Source organism: Chamaea fasciata, unplaced genomic scaffold (assembly GCF_029207755.1).
Source record: "Chamaea fasciata isolate MVZ Bird 193981 ecotype frontalis unplaced genomic scaffold, bChaFas1.0.hap1 SCAF_3, whole genome shotgun sequence".
NCBI lineage: Eukaryota > Metazoa > Chordata > Aves > Passeriformes > Sylviidae > Chamaea > Chamaea fasciata.
The window spans coordinates 60,292,673-60,313,754 of record NW_027094088.1 but is presented as its reverse complement, the minus strand read 5'-3'; the positions used below and the strand labels follow the sequence as shown (position 1 = coordinate 60,313,754).

At 36.2% G+C, this 21,082-nt stretch overlaps 1 protein-coding gene across 1 annotated transcript in view; it reads left to right on the top strand.

Moving 5' to 3' along the window:
- LAMA2 (laminin subunit alpha 2) overlaps window positions 1-21,082 on the top strand; it is a 338,729-nt gene that overhangs the window by 67,358 nt on the left and 250,289 nt on the right. Inside the window, exons 2-3 of the mRNA XM_066180303.1 lie at window positions 13,740-13,910; window positions 18,699-18,811. Of these exons, the coding sequence (XP_066036400.1) occupies window positions 13,740-13,910; window positions 18,699-18,811 (284 nt within the window). The remainder of the gene's footprint in view (window positions 1-13,739; window positions 13,911-18,698; window positions 18,812-21,082) is intronic.

Here is a 21,082-nt window from a genome sequence, read left to right as displayed (position 1 = left end):
GTTCTTTTGTAATATGAAGAATTAATTGAAATGTGTATTTCTGTTATCTTTCCAATAACTGCATAGCTTCTCTGTTTCTAATAAAAGAAAATTTCCTTTCACAGGATATTAAACTGATCTCCACTGTCTTACAAATTTAATTTTTCAACAAATGGATAAAAACTTATCAATAAGGACACATTTAGGTATGCTGTTATATTTAAAGGGTAGAAATATGGTGCTTCTCCCTAGTGTTACACAAAGCCTCCCTGGTTCCTGCTGGCGTGCTGCCTGAGAACTGTATTTCAAGTGGCTTTGCTGTGGTTCCAGTCTAGGAATGGCTGAATGCAATGCAAAGATGCCAAGATTATGGTTAATACATTTGGAGTAGAAAAAGATATGTTTTATGCTGGGTAAAGCTGAGTGGAATTGTTTGCTGCTTTAAAGTAATAGTTATATGGAAATTCACTAAGTAGATATAAGGATCAATATATGAATTTTACAGAATTAGGACACTGAATGCTAGAAAATGACTACTTCACACCCAACCCAACTTTTAAGATTTCCTATGTAATACAAACATGGGAAACATGTAAAGTGTAGATTAAAATAAGAATATAATTATTATTTCTACCCTTTAATTACCTTCTAATAGTCCTATCTTTGTGATAAGGGTCCCATACTGAAAATATTTCAAACATAAATCTTTCAGAGAGAATTAATTTGTAAATTCTTTTCAGAATCTTTTTTCAGCTCCTTTAGGTGACACTCAAAGAATGCAGAGTGCATAATTATGTGTACTGTAAGATTTCATGAAGGTTCAAAGACAGTACTTGTATTTTTAGTTTACCCTAGAAGAATGAAGAGACTTGGTACTGATTGCTAACATTTTTAGGAATTTCAGTCTGAGGATTTATGATAGAAATGTAAAAGAAGTTCTCTCAGACTCAAAATTAGGCATGGGATTTTAAGGACAGGGTACACTATTAGTGTATAACAAAAGCTGAGATGTGTTAGTAGATACAACTCTGCACTAGTTAGAGAAATAATTAAAGAATCAATGTTCATTCTTTATTAGAAAATGCAAACAAAACTTTAGAATTAAAACTCTCAAATGAAGGGATGTGGCTTCAGGCATTTTGTTTTTTGCTGATTCTACAGTGGTCATTGCACAGTTGGAAGCCTTTTCCACAGAAAATTACTCTGAAGAAAATTCTCAGTCTCTCCCACTGTGACTGTAGAAATGATACCATGTCTATCTTGCAATTTTGTTTTTTGACATTGGGGTGATGGCTTCTGTTGTCCTTCATAAAAGGAGGCTTTTTTTTTTTTTCCTCCGGGGTGTAAGGAGAAGATTACAGTCTTTGTATTCTTAATAACCAGAGTCATGTGTTCCCACCCAAATTTATTGTGTAAAAGTTTCCAATCATCTTTCCTCTCTTTGGGAACAGCCTTTGACTTGTTTCTTACGAGTTTTCTCTGTTACACAACTTCTTGTCTCTCACTGCTAAATGTCCTTACTGATGTTCTGTTTTCAGCCCAAAATCCCTCTGTGCTCTACTGTTCCCACTTCACCTATTGCCTTTCTTACTCTGTGCCCTGATGTGAGAAATACAGTGTATCTCCATGTGTCACTGCCCACACACTTAGTGCTCTCTATCACTGTTACTTGGAAAGCATTAGTAGGTGCCTTTATCATCCAGCTCTAGTGGTTGTGAAGTTATACAATTACAGGCAGTTAAACCTGTCAACTCTTCTAACCTATCCAGCTCTGATTTTTTGGGCCTCTCCTTCCCTTCCTCTTCCCCAGGCCAATTGATTCAGAGAACACTTAAGATTTAGAATTAGTTTTAAATATTACAGCCAGTGATCACAGCTATGCTTGTGAGTGTTATTAAATTGCTAAGTCTGCAAAGATCTTAACATTTCCAATGTATTTTTTGTACGGATGTGTCTTGTCAGTACTACTGCTAGAAGTCTCATTGTATAATGTGGAACTGTGTGTTTCACCGGACAGTTCTTGCAGAATCAGTCAAAGGTCTCCATGAATAGAGCAGTCTTTTGCCTGAATGACTGAAAGCATCTTCTGTTAATCAGAAAAAGCTGCATAAAAAGCTGTTGCTATGCATAAATTTGGGGAATACAAAAACTGTGAGGGAAGGGGGGGTATTTTGCTAACTTTCTATACAGTGAGAACAGCCAAAGGAAAGCCCAAGAGATGTGCATTGGATTCATACTTTTGAAAAAGAAACCGTTTGTTTCCAGCTGAGAGTCCATTGCTAAAACCTTTAATTATGCAAATAAATGTCATATTAGTGACAGTAGTACTGCTGAAATTTGTTAAAATCCTGTTGGAAGACCTGAAAAATTCCTTTCCTTGATGTGTCATGCCATGCATTTTTAAAGCAATGTGCAGGAATTCATCTGCATGCAGTTCTGACTGATTTTAATGGAATGGAAAAATGTGACACCTGTGATGGCTCTGAGACTGCTTTTATAAAGAAGAAAAGGAGGGTTTCCACTTCTACAGATAGGCACAGCTTTAACAGAGAAGTATTAAGAGATACTGGTATAATTCAGTTTTCATGAATGAAAAAGTAAGCATGTGTGGGAATGTTCAAGCTGGCTTATATTGTAAGCCAGATGTCTTTGGCGATTACAAGCAGAAATTATATACCAGGTTGCATATTTTCTGTCTAATTCTAAAGCATGGTATGTTGTCACTGGTTTGCTGACAGCCATCTGCTCAGACCTCATTTGATCTTTCCATTCAGTCACAGTTCAAGTAAGGGGACAAAATACATGGAAAGCCAAGAAATTATCTGTCTGTTTTTCTCATGGAGAAAATAAGTATTATTAAATATTCTTTCTCACAAAATGTATATTAAAATATATTGAAATCATGCACATATTATGTTCTCTTCATGAACGAGAAATAATTTTACATTTACTACTGTGGCTACAAATACACACTGTCTATTGCATTTTCATATCTGTATATATTACATATATATAATTTACAAATATATGAATATTTTTACTACTATAAGTACTACAGCTCTTACATGTATTTAGGAGTCATTTTGTAGAAAAGTCTCTGGTGAAAAAATTAGGTGACACACAAGAACTAGAGACAAAAGAATACTGTAAAACTGACAAAGACTGTTCACCGTACCTCATATTCTCATATATAACTGGACATTTCTTGATTCAATGCATAGTAGTAGTATTACTACACAAATATACAATTTAATTTTTCAATTTATTGTGCTTTTTTGTTATTTGCAGTATTTCTCAGTTATTCAGCTAATTCATGCCTCAGAATACTGTCTGTATGGAAATGAAACTGGCAACCTGTTCTGTTCTATGAAAAGCTGGGAGTCTAAGATTTGAAAAATATATTTTGCATTCTGCCTTAATACTGAAGGCCTTGATCTTGCTAATTTTGCTTTACATGCATTGAAATTGAACAGATCAAAGGTGTGTGGCCTTAGAGTATAATCTGAGAAGGGCAAATTAGTTCTCATTTTAATAAGATATTGTGTAGCATGGGTTTAAGTAACACATACACATAAAATGGTAAATGTGAAGGGTACCTGTAGGTAAAATGATGGTTTTAGTACCACATGGATTTTTGGAGGACTGTTTGTGATTAGTCAACCTGATAGATTTCTATAATGAGGTAACAGACTTGGTGGATGAAAGGAGAAGAGTGGATATTATTTATTTTAGCTTTATTAAAGCTTTAGATGCTGTCTCGGTAACATCCTCAAAGAAAAGCTGATTAAATACAGGGCAGATAAGTGCACAGAAAGGTAGATTAAAAACTGAGTGGGTATGTCTGAATGGTTGTATCAGTTGCACAAAGTCCACTTTGAGGCAGGTCATCAGTGATCACTAGGCAGCAGGCACTAACAGTCAATACTGGGGACAATACTGTGTAACATCTTCGTTAATGACCTGGATGATGGGACAGAGTATGCCCCTAGGAGGTTTGCAGACAATGTAGAATTGGACAGGCTGGTTGATATGCCAGAAGGCTGTGCCAGTAGGACATTGGCAGGCTGGAGAAAAGGACTGACCTTATGAAGTTCAGCAGAAGGACGTGCAAAGTCTGGAGTGTGGGGAGGGACAGCCATATGCACCAGTACAAACTGGGGCCGGATGGCTGGAAAACAGCTTTGCAGAGGAGGATCTGGCTGTCCTGGTGGACAAGCTGAATGTGAGGCAGCAATATGGCAAAAAAAGCAAATAGGATGGATTAGTTAGAATGTCCACAGCAGGGTGAGGGAGGTGATTGTTCCCTATCAGCTCAGCAGTGATGAGAGCACACCTGGAGAACTGAGTCCTTTTATGAGCTCCTCAGTACATGAGAGACATGGACATGTTGGAGCAAGTCCAGGAAATGACTAGGAAGATGATTCAGGAATTGGAGTGTCTGTCCTAAAAGTAAGTAGAGGCTGAGAGGGCTGGGTTTGCTTGGTTTTGGGATGTGTCAAGGAGATTTTATCAACATGTGTATAGGTATGTGTCAGAGGGTGATATGGAAGATACATCCAAACTTTTTTTCAGTGGTACCCAGTAACAGGACAAAAGGTAATGGGCACAATTCAGTATACAGGAAATTCCATTTAAACAGAAGAAAACACTTTTTTTTTACTGTAAGTGTAGTCAAACAATGGAATATATTGCCCAGAGGGGCTGTGGAGCTTGCATCCTTAGGGATACTAAAACTCAGCTCCACTGTCCTGAGCCACCTGCTCCCATGACCCTACTTGAGTAGGGGTTTGGGCTAGATATGAGATCCCTTTCAGCCTCAGCGATTCTCTAATCCTCTGAATCTGTTTTTGAGAACTCTGCATAGAAATTACTAATTGGTGATCTCACATTTTACCAGAATATGTTGAAAATTTATAATCCTTATCAGTATGTGTTTGTAAAGCATTACAGCAGAGTAGTGAGAAGTAAATCAGTTCAAAGAATGAAAATTGAACTTCATGTTTATTCAAGCTCATCAGTTGAAACACTTAAAACTATTTTAATCTGAATCATCAGGGTGAATGTAAGTGCACAGAATCTCTTACATATGGTAAGATCAGTTTTTCCATTTGCTCTTTGGTTTCATAAAGTTAGATTCAGTTTGGATTTTTTTGTCAGTTACATGATAGCGTATAGATGGATGACTTCTATTAGCCCCCATAACATGCCTTTTGTTGCCTCTTGTACAATAACGCAGTATATATCTCAGTATTTATGTTTAAGTTGACAGTGGTGGAGACTCAAGGGCACAGTAACTAATTCTGACTTTTCTGTGTGGTTTCAATGGACGTTGATTTTGAAGTTATTGCAAAAATAGATGTATTCTTCATATTATTTAGTGTCTGAGACAATGCATAGTTTTTCCATAAAGCAAAAGATTTGTCAAGACTAAAGTCATCAGTAAATTGTATCTGGAGGCTCTGATTTTTCCAGGCTCTATCCTACCTTTAAGAAATTCTGATTTTTAGTTTTTAAAAAAATCTTTTCTTATTCTCCCATTTTTTATGCTTTTTTCTTTTTCTTGTTTCCTTCAGTGATGGGATAGACAAATCATACAGGTCTGTGTCTCTCCCTCTGTTTGCAAATGAGGGAAATGCATGATTATGTGTTTTCTTAGTGTGGAGACCCTGGTATTCAGTCACGGGGATGGAAAAGAAATGGACATTTTTAGCCTGGTCCTGCATTTTGGGGATATTGTAAATTGTTGTTTGCTATCTAAGAACAGAAGACGTGATTTGGGAGAATTCTTGTTTACAGAACACTGTTGTCTCTCAGGGGTTGTTTCACTTTTTCTTGTTAGGCCTGCTTGGCTGCCCAGGACCACACTACTGCATTGCAAAGGCTTTAATGAAAATCATGGGGTTAAAAAATAAAAGGAAATAACTGTAAAGAGTGCACTGCTACTTGCTACTTCATGCATAGTGTACCCTTTCTACAGATAAGGTATTTGTACAACTGGGATTTTACCCTTCAAAATTTTTGCCAGAATACAGACGAAATACATTTCAAAATCAGTGGGTGTCTGACTCAGGCTGGGCATGTAAATAGCTTTGAAAATGAGATGTCCATTAAGTCTTTGTGCTTTGGATTTTTGATTCAGTGGGAGTTCTGCCATGGATGTCAAGGAGACAGGATTTCATCTTCACCTGTGTTTTTCCTGTTCTCCTTTGCAAAACAACCTTTTGTGACAGCTCTGAGAAAAAAAGAAAATTCATTACAAAGCAAGAAGGATGCTTATATATTTAATGCAATAGACTATTGGGATAAGCCAGTAGTGATTTTTTCACTCAGTCTCCAATCTGTAAAACTGACGGAGTTTTCCTGTTAAAATAAGCAAAGACCCTACAGATTTTCAATGCTGTGAGCTGTGGGGAGGCAAAGTAAAATTACTGGATAATCAATATACCCTCTTTCAGATGTTCCTGTTACTAGGTAAGGATTATAGTTAGATTTTCTATTAAGCTTCTTCAGGTTAGTGTTTCATGCTCTGCTTTTGTGTTGAAGATAAACGTGCAGGAGGGCGTATGTAATGTTGCTTAGAATGAATAGAGAAAATCACCTCTAAGTAAAAGCAAGCCATCTCTACCAGCAGATATCAAAAACTACTTTTCCACTTCCTTTGGAAGTTAGAAAGGCTGACTGCTGAACAGTGCTGTAATGCACAGTGATTTGGGGCAACTGACAAAAATGGGTACTGAAACATTTGTTTTCCATTTTGTTTTCCCTTGGACAAATGATCCTCATGTCAATTTTTTTTTTTCAGTCTGTATGCTCTGTTGTGTCTGGACAGCTATTTCTTCAAATTGGGTTTATTTCTAGTTTTAAAAAGTATTCATCTACATTGTGGATAGAGTGCTTTAAGTTACTCCCTGTCGTGCACAGCTGGAAGCAATTCAGTGCTGCAACATTTTGTTTTGTTTTGTCCCAGTTTTTTCTCCCCACTGTGTTCCCACAGCCTGGCATAGCTCTGCGCTGCAGCAGACAAGTCTCTCTTTTTCCAGTGACACTTCTTAGAACATCGGAAATTGACATATTCTCTTTTGTCTTTTTAGTACAAATTCAGTGGCAAACAGCTCTGCTTGACTGCATGAACATTTCAAAGTGCTCTGTAGACTAGGAAGATTGGCTTGAAAAGTTAGACATATTTAGGCAGGCTGTTTTATTTGCTTCTTTGAAGAGACTTGGGATATTTTGAGAAGATTGAAGGAAGTATACAATGCCAAATACTGGTCTGTTTAGAAGAGAGAAGAGGAATATGCAGGTCTTAACAGAGCTTTCGTTGAAAGAGAAAAAACATTTTCTCTGTTCTATTACTTTAATAAGACTTAAAGAAATCCGAGAGTTGGCAAACCAAAGTTTGTCTTCTATCTTGGAAGTACTTAGAAAAAGCTATTAAAAATCAATACTGAGTTTTTAAAGTTAACATTTTGTTTGTATGTGCAGGCACTGAAATCATTTATATTAATTTTACCATTGGTAAAGTGAGATGCTGAACTTATCGCTGTGTAATCAAACCACAGTATAGACATTAAATAATATTGAATGTGAATTTCAGTGTGCCAATAATTTTCTGTAAAAAAGAAGGATTACAGGCTCTATGAGTGGTCTTTCTTTCAATTTTCTTATCTCTTCCACTCTCCTCCTTCTCAGAGAGTTCCTTCCTTCATCTCCATGCAAAGATCTCTGCTGCTGTCTTCTATCTCCTATCAACCACCTATGGTGGTTCCTTCTTTCTCATTTTAGTTGTCTGCTCTTTCCTCTGCACAGTAGCAGAAATCTAACACAGATTATGATCTTGGTCTTTGTTCCTTGCTTGTGCTTCCATTCTAGTGCTGGAGTGTAATTCTAGAGATACTTACCCCACTAGTAGCTCTGTAGGTGTGGGATGGTGATGGGGTTGAAACAGAATTTACAATTCTCCATAAGTTATATGAAGGGAAGGAAAGAAAAATATGTCAGAACTGGTGAATGGCAGGAACACTAATGTGCAAGGTAATTATTTTGTTTATATTCATATCTGTTTCCTGTATCCCTCCTTTGCTGTAGCTGCTTCTTGACACATTTTAAAAGTAGGTTACCCCAGTGACTATCCCCACTTCATAATGAACCTGTAATCACCATTTGGCAGCTGGAGATGCAGTTAATATCTTTGATTTCCCTCTAGAATTCCTCCATCCTATCTCAGCTAGGGAAATCAACTCAGTGGGCTCTGCAGGTCAATCAAACAGTGCTGTTTCAGAAGGGAGTGAGAATGAGACTGAATTCAGCAGCTGACAGGCTTTATGAAAATGTCTTGTACCTGCTACTTGTGTAGCTCATCTGCTTCTGCTTATCTCCACTATTGCAATAAAGCATGTGGAAAATCTGTCAGTTTGGCAGGGAAGCAGGTAATAGGGCATGACAAAACAGGGCAGGGTGCCAAGCATCAGATTGGTAGGTTTTATTCCATGGATACTCGTGGAGCTTATATGAGCTGAAGATTGGTGGGAACTCATGAAAAGGAGATGAAAGAAAACACATGAAGCTGGGCTGTTATTTTGCTTTATGCAGTGAAAATAAGGAAAACATAAGAAAATGAATTAGGTGATACTGCTTTGCAGAAAACTGTAAGGAAATTGCCAGGCTTGAGAGAATGTTCTACAGAGCATCTATAGAACAAGATCTATTCTATAGAATAAATAGCCATTGAGGAAACCTCTTTGGGTGCAAGGTAATAATGGGAAGCAGTATGGGGAAAATGCCTAGTAAAAGAATTGAATATTGGCAAAAATATTACAGTTTCATTAGCAATATCACACAAAATTAAGATTATATTTTCTCTTCCATTTTGGATGAACCTCGATGTTGGGATGTATATGCTGCCAGCCTTAGTAAGAAAAAAATTACAGATACCTATCAGCAGCAATATTGAGGAAAAATGTGAAAGAGTACAGGGATATTTCCCTGGATAAAACCTTGCATCACCTAGTGTTTTAGGGAGGTTCTGAATTGGCAACAGAACACAAGCTATTCATGTTTAACAGCTCTGGATGATTAATATTCTATGTATTAATCTAATTGGTTTTTAATCCATTTTTGCCTTTGGAATAAAAATATTATATTACATAACTTATTCGTCTATTCTAGAATTTGTTATCATGCTGAAAAGAAGTTCCATTTATAAACAGGAATATCCCAATCAGTGAAGAAAACTCCTGTCTGATAAGTTGACACAGCACCTTCAATTTGTGGTAGAAGGATAACTAAACCTACCACGTTCACTCCAAAGATTTACTTAATAAAGCCATTTTTGATTTTGCATGCAGTTACATCATTTTATACATTTCCCAATCTGTTTTCCAGTAGAAAACTCATAGCCTATTCATATCCCCATTCAGAAGCTGTTCCACAGCTGTGATCTTATCACACTTTATTTTCTTAGCTCTACCATATCCTTTTGGAGATGGGAGGTAAGGGATACCATACATTATTTGAGTTGTCAGTACAGATGGATTTATGCAATATTGTAATGACATTTTGTTTCTATTCCTTGAGCTAATATTTTCATTGAAATATCAATAATAACTCTTTCAGGACTGATAATAGCTAGTGCAGAAGCAATCATATTTTCCCCCTGTGTATTTATTTCCATTCCTTGATTTCATATACCATCTTCTTGCCTAGACAAGGCATTCTGTGGAATCTTTCTACCGTTCTGTGGTCTATGCTTATTTTAATTTTTATGAATAATTTTTTCATCAACAAGCAGTCATCTTAATTTTTATCCCCTTTTCTAAGCTTCTTATGTTGCTGTTGGAACAGAATAGGATTCAGCAAAGATTGCTATGGTTTTCCACTGCTATTCTCCAGTTTTTAATCCTTACCTCATGAGAGGTCATTCCTTCATGTGTCATGATGGCTTACTTCCCTTAATGACCTTTGTGGAATCTTGTAAAAATCTGTTTGCTAGTCTAAAAGTGTTGAACTCAGTTAGTCATTGACATGCTTGCCAGTGTCTCCAGGGAATTTCAGTAGTAATAAAGGGTGTCTTTTGAGGCATCTGTAAAAAACCCACAGATCCCAAGCAGCCACTATTTTTGTCTTTAAGATAGGTATCTAGATGTGCTTTGATTCAGGACCCATTATAAAAATAAAAAGATAATGTAGTACCTTGATACCACACCAACTTAACTAGAACAGTGGCAGTGTAAAACTTGAGTACATAGGGGTTTGTAGGCAAGAAAATCCTGCTGATTTGCTGCTTTTCCTTTTTAAATTTTTTTTTCTAAAACTATTTCAGTTGAAAATGCATGCTAAATTTGTCATTATTAATTCTCTAGTGACTTGAGCAGCATGCTTGATTACCTGTGCATTGTACACCGCTTTAAATAATTCGATTAATTTCTGTGTTATTTGCCTTTCATAGTTTGTTCACCTGTCAACACTAAACAAACTTTCTACTGGGTTTCCATGAACTAAAATCTTCATGGAATATGTTCCATGCTTGAAAACCAAAGTTTAAAGCAGAAAGATGACCATGCCCAGTTCACAGCGGAGAATCTGATACTCTTCACACAGCAGCAGTCCTTTGAAAACCAAAAATTGAACCCAATTTGCTAAAACCATTTTTAACAGATAGAAATTAATGCTCATATGATTCTTGCCAGTGACACAAAGGAGATAAAAATTGATGTAGCTGGCAGTTGAAGGGAGTTGAATTTTTCTGCTTGCACTTGAGCTACACAAACTAGAGATGATGTGTTTGTGGCTCAGAGGCATTTTATCTAGTTTTTGCACTGGAGCAAAGGTTTACAAGAGGCATTTGGCAATAAAGAAAGAAGAACTCTTTGTAACTTTAGCAGATCATATTTTTGGAAGTGTTTGACGGGAGGATGCCCACAGAATTCAAGGTGGGATTGATAACAACAAACTTTAAAATTTATTGGGAAATTGAATTGAAGGTGTGCAAAACTAGTATGCCAGTTTTTAAATATTTCTTGTGTATGATAATTGTAATGAAAAACAAAGCAAAAAAATTTGCTGTGCTATCTAGACTCTTGTGCCGTTTTTCATGGGATTTATGATTGGAAGATGAATTTGTAAGGTGTGAGTCTCAGAAAATGTGACCAGATATGTTAGCATTATGAACATACACATTTTTATTTCATATTGAAAAGGCCTAGCCAAAAGTTTCAAGAGAATGGTTTCATTTTCTGTATTGCTAGAATTTCATGTCTCTGTTGTGAAAAAATATATATCTATATGGAATTGATAGAAATCAATGGGAATAATATTGCTTTCTCCATTCTATTAGGCTTGCACATCAAATGTTCTTTCAAAGCAAAGCCTTCTTTTGGCATGTACAAGGAAGTACTATGGAATCACAGAATATCTTGAGTTGGAAGGGACTCCTAAGGCCTATTCAGCCCAGCCCCTTGCTCCTTAGAAATAAAGATTTTCAAAAAACTTCAAATATATAGTTGTTAATTATTACGTGTTAAAACCCCAGGGCTGAGGAATTAATCAATAGCAAAGGTGAAGTGCTGGCTGTAATGTGCATCTTTTGCTCTCTGCCTATCACTCTGAGCCTGTGGGTAATTCAGTGTGGAGCTCCTCTGTGAGGTGCATCTTGATGTGTGCTCTGCAGTGAAACACCCAATACTTGTTTTGTTGCCTGAGTTTGTACTGGTTACGGATAAGGCTCTTTTGGTAGCTTTACCGTAAGCTGCTCTGCACATTAAAGAGGTGGCCCAAGCATGAAGTTATCTTCTAATAAACAAGTTTCTTAAGTACTCTCCATTTATTTATGTATCTTACATTTAAAGGCTGTGTTAAAACTTAGAGCAGTGGTATGATTTATGGTAGACATAGAGCAGGTAATATTTTTATAGCTGTGTGAATCTGGAGGGGTTTTGGTTGCTGTCTTTGAGCTCTTTTTTGAAGGATTTATTCTCCTGATGCCATGTACTGCAATTCTTTGCATGTAGGATCATTCTGTCCTTTATACCAGATTCACTTTTGAGGGCTTAAAATACTTAGCTCTGAACCAAATGCCAGACTCTTTGTTAACACTAAATGATTACTGGCTTCTACACTTTGTACAGCCTAAAAAGAGAATAATGAGGCTGTCAGTCAACACAGGATGTTCCGTAGCTATTAATTAATCTACTCTTCTAATGCTTACACAGATTTTTACCATGTGGCCCCATCACAGAAGGCAGGAAATGCCACTGAATGCAGTGAATAAAAATACAAGAACTGTATAGATTTTAAAGTGTGATGCAAATGAACTTTAATCTATACAGAAGGAGCAAGCTACATGATCAATAAAATCTCAAGTATTGATTGCACAAATTGGGTGAGCTAGTAACTAATTGGCTCTCTTGCTCAAGCAGTATATATACTTCTGGTTTTAAAGCGAGTGTAAGAGTCACTAACTCACAATGTCAAAGGACAGCTGTACCATGACCAGCCAAGCTTGGTAATTAAGTGGCACACAGGTTAATTGCAGGGACAAGCAGGAGAGTGGTGTTAAAGGACTGAAAAGAGTCAGTTGAAGAGTGTTGTCCATTTGAGGAGGAGGAGGAAAAGAAATGCCATTATAAAGAGAGCTTTATCAGAATTCAATAATGACCAATTCAGTTTTTATTAAAACCTTCTTTTAAGGTTTTAATAGTGTAATAGGGCCGGAAGCTGAATGAATTGCAAAAGAGTGAGTTTTGGGCCAGTTGAAATTGTCGTAAAATGAATCTAAAAGTGATCCCAAGAGTCCATACATCAGCCTTTTTTTTGGTTGATTGGTTGGTTTAGGTTGGGCTTTTTTGTTTTAATCTGTAGCCGTGGTAAATTTGCTTTTTAAGATGCAAAATTGGTTGATTTAATGCAAGGGGTACTAATATATACATTCAACACATGCTGTTAGTTTGTCTCCATGGATCAATTTTATTACGGCTCAAAGGTTTTGATCAGTACTTAGTGGGAAGGAGAGTAACCCACCTTAATGAATGTTCTTCATATGGTTTATAATCTTTATAGCTTACTGTTATGTAGAACTTGGCTCAGCAGAGCACTCAGATGTGCTTAAATGCTGTGCTGCATGAAAATTATAATACATCACTCAGCATGTACACCTGAAAAAATAACAACAGCACTACCATAAAAGATATGATGTCGTATATATTATTTTCTTTTTGAGGAAAGGGAAACATGACATATGCTATTCGTGTTGCTAGATGGATTACCCAGCTGCTCTGATGACAAAGGTGTCTATGAAGTCCCAAGCAGAACAGTAATAGAGTGTAATGCAAGTGCTGCAGTCTGTGGAGAAAAAGCTTTTCCAGGGAGATGTCAACAGAGAAGAAGAATGATAAAAAGATTTCATAGGTACATTGTGTACAATGTTACAGTGGCCAGTTGGGTAGGAACACAAGGTTTGATTGTGAAAAATAAAATTTTATGATGCTTTGTATGTTTCTGTACCTTCTCCTTTGGCATCCTGCTGTTCATGATATAACCAGAAGGTACCAATTTGAATTTTAGAAGAATGCTTTATTCTGATGTCTAAATTCTGGATCCACATCCAAAGTTTTTCTTTAATACTTCCATAGCTGTTAAAAATGAAGGCTTTTGCTTTAATGTTGTAACAGGTGTTGCATTCATTTGTGATTATTCTGCTAAATTCACCTTGATTTTACCTCTGTTGCTTTTGTTTATGATTTTATTTTATTTTGTTTTATTTTCAGGACTGTTCCCTGCAGTGCTGAACCTGGCTAGTAATGCTCTCATCACAACCAATGCCACCTGTGGAGAAAAGGGGCGGGAAATGTACTGCAAACTTGTTGAACATGTACCTGGACAGCCCGCAAGGAACCCTCAGTGCCGCATTTGTGATCAAAGGAGCCGAGTGCCCCATCGTATGTGTGCCATTTTCATTTTGTTCCTTTAAAAAGGCTTTTTTTCTAAAGGGTTTAGATACTCAGGAAATAAAACAGTAGTTCACCAGTCTGATTACTGTGAAATGTGTGTCTCTTTTTAAATCAGGTTAACCATCTCTTCCAAAGATATTTCAAAATCTGTATCTGATATGGGTAGTCCTCCCATGGAACTTTCTGATTCAGGTACTGAAAAGTAGAGCACCTAAATTCAGATTTTAAAAATTAAGTATCTACAGCTGTGGCTGAATTCTTTTGATATACACTAACCATGAATGAAAAATAGATAACTGACTGTTACCTGCATGCCTGCATGTGGAATTTAAACATTTTGACAAATCTTAGCAACATCTGAAATTCCAGTAAATTCAGTTACACTGAGCCAGAAAAAATAAGATAAAGATAAAGCTTGGTTCAATGTTTAGTTTTTAGTATTAAAATTGATTTTTGCTAACACTGCTTCTTAAAGATTACCTGGAAGCAAAATCAGTTTTCAGGTATGAATTCTGTTATCATCTACTTCAGACATGCCTATTTCTGGTAGTTGGGAAGATTAGAATTAAGAAAGTTTCTTAGTCAAGTCATACAAGTTTGATTTCATGTAACCTTGCAGTGAAAGACATGAACAGCTTTAACATTATTAGATTTTCATGAGTATATTGGCACTGTAGATAGTAGAGGTTGTAGGGATACTTAAGACAGCTTACATTTGATCTGTCTGCTAGTTCTAGACAGGATGAGTTATCTGTGGCTGTAGGTTTCCAGACAGAAGCTTGTTTGGATTCTCCTTAGAAACTTCCTCCCCTGGCCATACTTTCTAGTGTGGCTCGCTCATTACATCACTCAAAACAAAGTGTTTTTCTAGTAGCATCTCCTTGCAGAAATTCATGTTAACTATTTCCTAAGTTCAGTCAATACAAGGAATGGACTATTATTCACTTTTTCTTTAAAAATGTATTTTACTTACTTAATTGAAGGGTGATGGTATTGCTCTATCTAGTTTCTATACTAAGCTATCTTTTCTTTCATTCTCCTCATAGATTTTATCTTCTAGAACTCTAACTGCTTGAATTGCAGTTCTCTGATTTCTCTCTAGAGGCTTTCATGTTTATTAAAATTCACCTGAGCTCTTCCTAGCACTACACAGAGATCCAGGTTTGCTTCAGAATAATCATATATTCCTGTTCACATGCTTTACTTTGATATTTCCTATTGCTAATTATCGGTAATTGATGGAGAGATGGGAAGACTGATTTTGGTGATCAGAATTTGATTTTACTCAGGTTTTCTAAGAACTTATATACCATTTCAGTAAGGTTAATAATTTTTACTACAATAATTAGGTTAAAAGATCAAGCAACTTATGCATTTTACAACATCTTTATCAGAGGGGGTTGATTGAATCTCTTCCCTTAAGCAGGTTTAATCCTATCTTCTCATAATCTCAAAGTTCTGTTTGTCCTTGCCATGGCATCCTAGTCATCAGACTAGCTATGCTAATTAAGTCTGTCTTACTTTCTGTTTTGTGCATTCCCACAGCTAATGGTGGAACATCACTGCGAGGACTGTTCATTGTCCGTTGCAAACTTCAGATGCTTTCTTTTCCTGATAAATTGCTCCTCATCTTATAATTGCAAAGCTATTTATAATTGTTCCAGTGTAGATGACTTAATTTCTCTGAAGACAGTTAAAACCTATTTTTTTCCAGATTGTTTTCAAAGTTTCAATGTCTTCTTTACCAGCAGAAAATGCCACCTTCTGAGGAAAGGTCATATGATTCTTTAGCAATAGACGCATCCAATTACATTATAGCAGTGTGCTTCACTCAGAGAGGATTTCAGGTTTCGGAAGCATTTGGACTGGCAGAGAGACTTTCCTGTTTTACAGATAGGAATTTAGAGATGTATGCACATTACCCAAGTTTTTTTTTCCTATACAAGGCTTGCTTATTTCAAAAAGTAAACCTAAACCAGAGATATTGCTTTGTCTTGTCTCTGTCAGACAATGTACACTAAAATATGTGTATACACACAGACATATATGTGTGTGTGTATAAAAACCTCCATCTGAATGATTTATGTCTATCTTTCCCTGTGTTTCTCCTCTCTTCTAAACTTGAATCAGTCCAGCTTCATAATATCTGGTCTTTTGTGACAATCATATCTCATTTTAAGGTCTTTAAATGTTCATTTGGCAAATGGAAGTGCCTTGTTTAAACAGGGATGGCTTGTTAAATAGGAGAACCATGTAATATAACCAGACTTTAAATGATCCCCCTGGAATGTGTGAGTCTGGAGTGCTTCCCCTTAATTACTGTAGTAGGAAATGAACACAAATTCCCTGGTTAATCACAAGTGAGTCCAAATTAAAGTGCACAGTTTGATGGGCTCACTCTCTAAGTTCTCCCTCTTGCTGTCCATCAGGGAGCTTGGTCCTTGAACTGCATTTGCAATCCAGTCCTTTTTAAAAAAATTGTATTTTTCACCCCTTACCTTTTAAATCAGCTAAACATGCCAACAATTAATCAATTTTCAAATTAATTATAATTAAACTTGCATAATGGTGATTACAGTTAATTGTTGATTCATCTCCCAGTCCTCCTTCTGATGATTTACCTTTATGTCAATTTCATCTGAGGAGACTTAGATCAAAATTTCCAATTAGACAACTTCTGTCACAATCACTGAAAAGCCCTGAATTTGATTCACAGCTGATTTTTGCTGCCACTCATTTAAAGCCAAGATTTGAGAAAATGATCAGAGCTGTGGGAACTGACAGCATGTAAAGTGCAGGGTGTACATTGCATTTCTCTTCAATATAAAGACAAAGCTTCCTATGGCTTAATCAGTTGTAGTGCCGGAATTCTAACTTGCAAATGTTGCTGCCCCCTAATACCACTGAATAATATTTAAATGAAATTTTTTACATTTTCAATATTGAGCGTTTATGCCTTCACTCACTCCCACAAGGCACTTTAATTGTATCTTTAAATATGTTCAGGCATTCTGGCTTCCTTTAATGAGCTAGGACTCCTGTCCTCCACAGGTGGTTGGTATAGCAAAAAAAAACAGAGATAAAAAGACCATCAATCTGGCTGGTTGATTTAAGTAATAATTAAAATAATAAGTAAATTAATCAGTTCATAAAGTAATTATTTGCAATTCTAGGTCCAGCTAGTAGTGAATCATATTCCAGTTTTATACCAAGGAAACCTGACATTTTAAAAAGTCATCCTTAATAAGAGGGGTAGGGTTTTCTCCTAATTCATATTCTTGCAAACAGAACTTGCATAGAAGAAACTTACCACATTTGAATTTCCTTTGGGTTATTTTCCTTATAATGCACAGGTTTGCTCTGGAAAATTAGGGACTTCAAAATATGGACCCTTGTACCTTTTAAAATTGTGATTTTGTTATTCTCCATTTTGTACAGGAGAGAAACACAAAAAATAACCTGGAAATACTGAGTGTTATTTTTCTCAGTCAAAATAACATTCAAGTACTAAGTATGCAAACTTTGATAATGTCGATCTTGAAATTCAGGAAAAATTCAATTCTGTAAATAAATTTGTATCCCTATTACTTAGGATTCATTTGGGACACTGCAGTAGAGTAAATATAGATATGAAAAATAATGCATCTTGGACTTTGATATGGATTATAGCCAAACAAACCTTTATATGCACATATGTAAGTCAGAAAATTTTCCAGTTGAGGAATATATTCTGTAATGATTTCTGAATCATTTCCTCTGTAATGATTTCTGAATTATTTCCATGTGTGCTTAGAAATGCCAGTATTTCCATTACTTTAATCTCTGCTTTTCTTACACACCATATCTCAGGTTTCTGATTTGTTGTTTCTGTTGCAACATTCAATGACTTTACACTACTTGAAACTTTGGAAGACAGCAGGAAGTATTTACTTGATTTAAATGCCTGCATTTTCTGTAGCATCAGGAGAGCCTTCTGCAATTAGATGTTCTGAATGACCTTCTTGTGATCACAACCAAAATTAGACAACTAACATTAGATCAGTATTCCAGTGTTGCAGCAGACCTCTTGTTAGAGGGTAGAAATGAGCCAAGACAAAGACTTCTTGTTTATCACAGCATGAAAAAGGTCCTGGTTTATTCCTCTTTACAGCTTAGCCATCCAGACTCCCAACTATTCACTGGCTCTGGCTGCAGCAAGCTCCTACTGTAGGTTTCCCTTGCAGCCTCTGACTGCTGGTTATTTCCTGCTAAACTGTGACTGTGTGTCTTAGTTTGCAGTCTGCATGTATTAGCTTGCAGACACTGACTGCAGGCTTTTACCTGGCCTAGACTATGACTGCAGGTTCCAACAACAGGCTCAAACTACAGACCCAGACTGATCTCACAGCAGTGATTCTCTCTCACCAGGACCCTTTTTCTTCATCATCCTCTCCCATTGATGTTTTTGCCTCACTAGCTAGCCCACTCCCTTTTATCACACTTATCTTTATTGGATATAGCTGTGACACATCAGGGGCGAAGCTGTATTGGGTAATTAACACAGCTCTTACTTATCCGGGGCAAGGCCACCTGTATTCCCTTCTCCTACATTCCATTAATAATAAGCATGACTGGTGGGCCAAGAGTATAAGAAAAATTAATTTATTCTTTTTTTCTTTTTGAAGTCATGCCTTATTAGTTCTTAAAATTGTCTTAAAATCTAGATTTCAAATCAAAAAATAATTAAATCTTCTAATAGTTTTGAAATTTATTTGTGTGTTTCTGCTGTTCTAACAGAACGACACCCAATAACAAATGCAATTGATGGCAAGAACACTTGGTGGCAAAGCCCTAGTATCCAGAACGGAATTGAATATCATTATGTGACCATTACATTGGACCTCCAACAGGTAGACTTCTGTTTGTTTATTTCTGGGCTTGATTTCTTGCATGGCAGATCACCTGGATTATCTTAATTTTTGCTCTGTGTTGCTTTCCTGTAGGAAGACATGACCAGTTTCTCCTATAAGTTTTTTGTAATTTATATGGATATGACTGACCCATTCATTGTAACATAATGTGCCAAATAAAAATAAAGTTATTTCATACATATTTTTAAGAAGTCATGCAGTTGTAAGCATGTTCTATCTGTGAAACTGAAGTACTTAAAGAGTAGGGATTTTTATACCTGGAAGAGCCTTTGAATCCTGGAAGTGTTATTAGCATTGTGGCTTTGGAGTCCTCATTGCTGATGGCAGAAACAATTCTACATCTGCATTTTTGGCCTTGTATATGCAAAAGTATTCAATGTGCATTTCTCTTTCAAACAGGAGAGCTAAAACTTTTACAGAAGTTTGAGAGTAGGATTCTCTGTGTTAAAAAAATTTTAGGTGTGTGGTTGTTTAGGTCTGGTCTTCTAAATTAGGGGTTTGCAACTCCTGTTTTTTCCCCTACTATTTCACTATCTAGGTTATCATCAGAAATTAGTAAATTTATGAATTTCTGAAACTATGTTTTCGTATATATTAAAAGCTAGCAATTAAAGGGTCAGTAAGGGTACTGGAGAAAAAGTATTGGTTGTTCTAATGTATTTAAAAGGCCTCTTCATGTGCCAGCTGACAGTAGTCTGAGAATGCTGCATTGTGTGGTGTGGGTTTGGGGGTTTTTTGTTGCTATTTTATTTTCAAATGAGACAAAGATCAAGTCTAATGCTGTTTCTTTCCCATGTCCTACTGCTAACTGTTCAAAGGAAACTTGGCAATCCTTCTGCAGCTCTAAAGCTGATACCTTCTCTTAAGCCCATTCATTTGTTATTGGCTGGAACAGAAGCAGTTTTGAGTTTTCTGTGGATGTCAGAGAGGTGGGATAAGACCCTCTGTCACTAATGCTATCTGGCACACCCTTTACTATCTGAGGAACCCATGTAGTTAGGAATGCATGCGATTTTACTTACCACCGTACAGGAACAGAACAAGTACTGTTCCCTAAAATGTAGTAAAAGGTCTTCTGTGCTTTGGATGGCTTTTGAACTGCTCAGTAAGGAATAAGTGTTGTTTGTGTCTTGAGAAGTATTAGGAGTTTTTTGCTTATCCAGGAATTTCACAGTCAGAGCATTATAGACTATTAAAGTAACTGGTAGAATATGAAATTTCTCTTTCAGCTTTTGTTTTGTGTAGTAGTCACTATGAATGGTGAAGGTCACCAGATATTTCTGTGACCTCACTTAAAAGAAATTCCATTCTTTACCTTTGGCTTTTAAGAGATTCAGTAATTGCTATGTTTGTGATGATGAATTCTTGCTTTAAGTATAAAAATGCTTAACTTCCTTTTGTGAGATAGAAATAACAAATGACAAATCCACAAGTAATGGACTGAAAATTACAGGAATGCATTAGTTCTTATGTTATTACTAGTAATTATGATAGTACATGGAATGCTTTTAGCAATCCCAATTTCATGAAAAAATTGGGAAAATAATTACAATTTCCTCATTTATGTAATGCTTGGCCTTTTGGGGCAGCGACTTTTTTTTTTTCTTTATTTTGTTGTGCAGGGAAGCCATATAAAAATGATGCATACTATTTAGCAATAGCTAATAAACTAGAAGAAGTAATATATACTTAATGTTAGTACAAGCCCAAATATTACCAGTCCTGTTGGGAAAAAATGTAGTCTTTTTTTCTTGTTTTCTCTCAACATTTGAGTTTTGCTTTAATACTTACAAAGAGCTTTTATCTATAATGAAGGCTAGGTTTCTAATTCATCAAAGTATGCTTGAAATTTTTGCTTCATATATTATTAAAATATGAGTTGAAAACTGGAACTATTTGGTTCTGAGCATCTTTGATAATTTGCTCTTAACCCTTCACTTTTTCCCATTTTTTAGCAATTACGACAAGTCTCATCTATATCACAAGAAAATTATGGAACTCCATTCATACCTCTAAATGTGAGATTATTTTTACAGTGCTTTTCATCCAGCAAGTGCATAGGAGGTCAAAAATATTATTTGGGAGTTTCTCACATGAATTTAAATGGTTAGAGTGACAGGTTGAGTTACCTTGGTAGAATTTGGAAGGGGGTGGTTTACAGATGGGCTAGGTACCTAGAAAAGCAGTCTGCTGTTCTGCAGCTCTTAGTCCTGCTGGCTGGGGAGGGTCTGCCTGCTCTGCCTTAAGAAT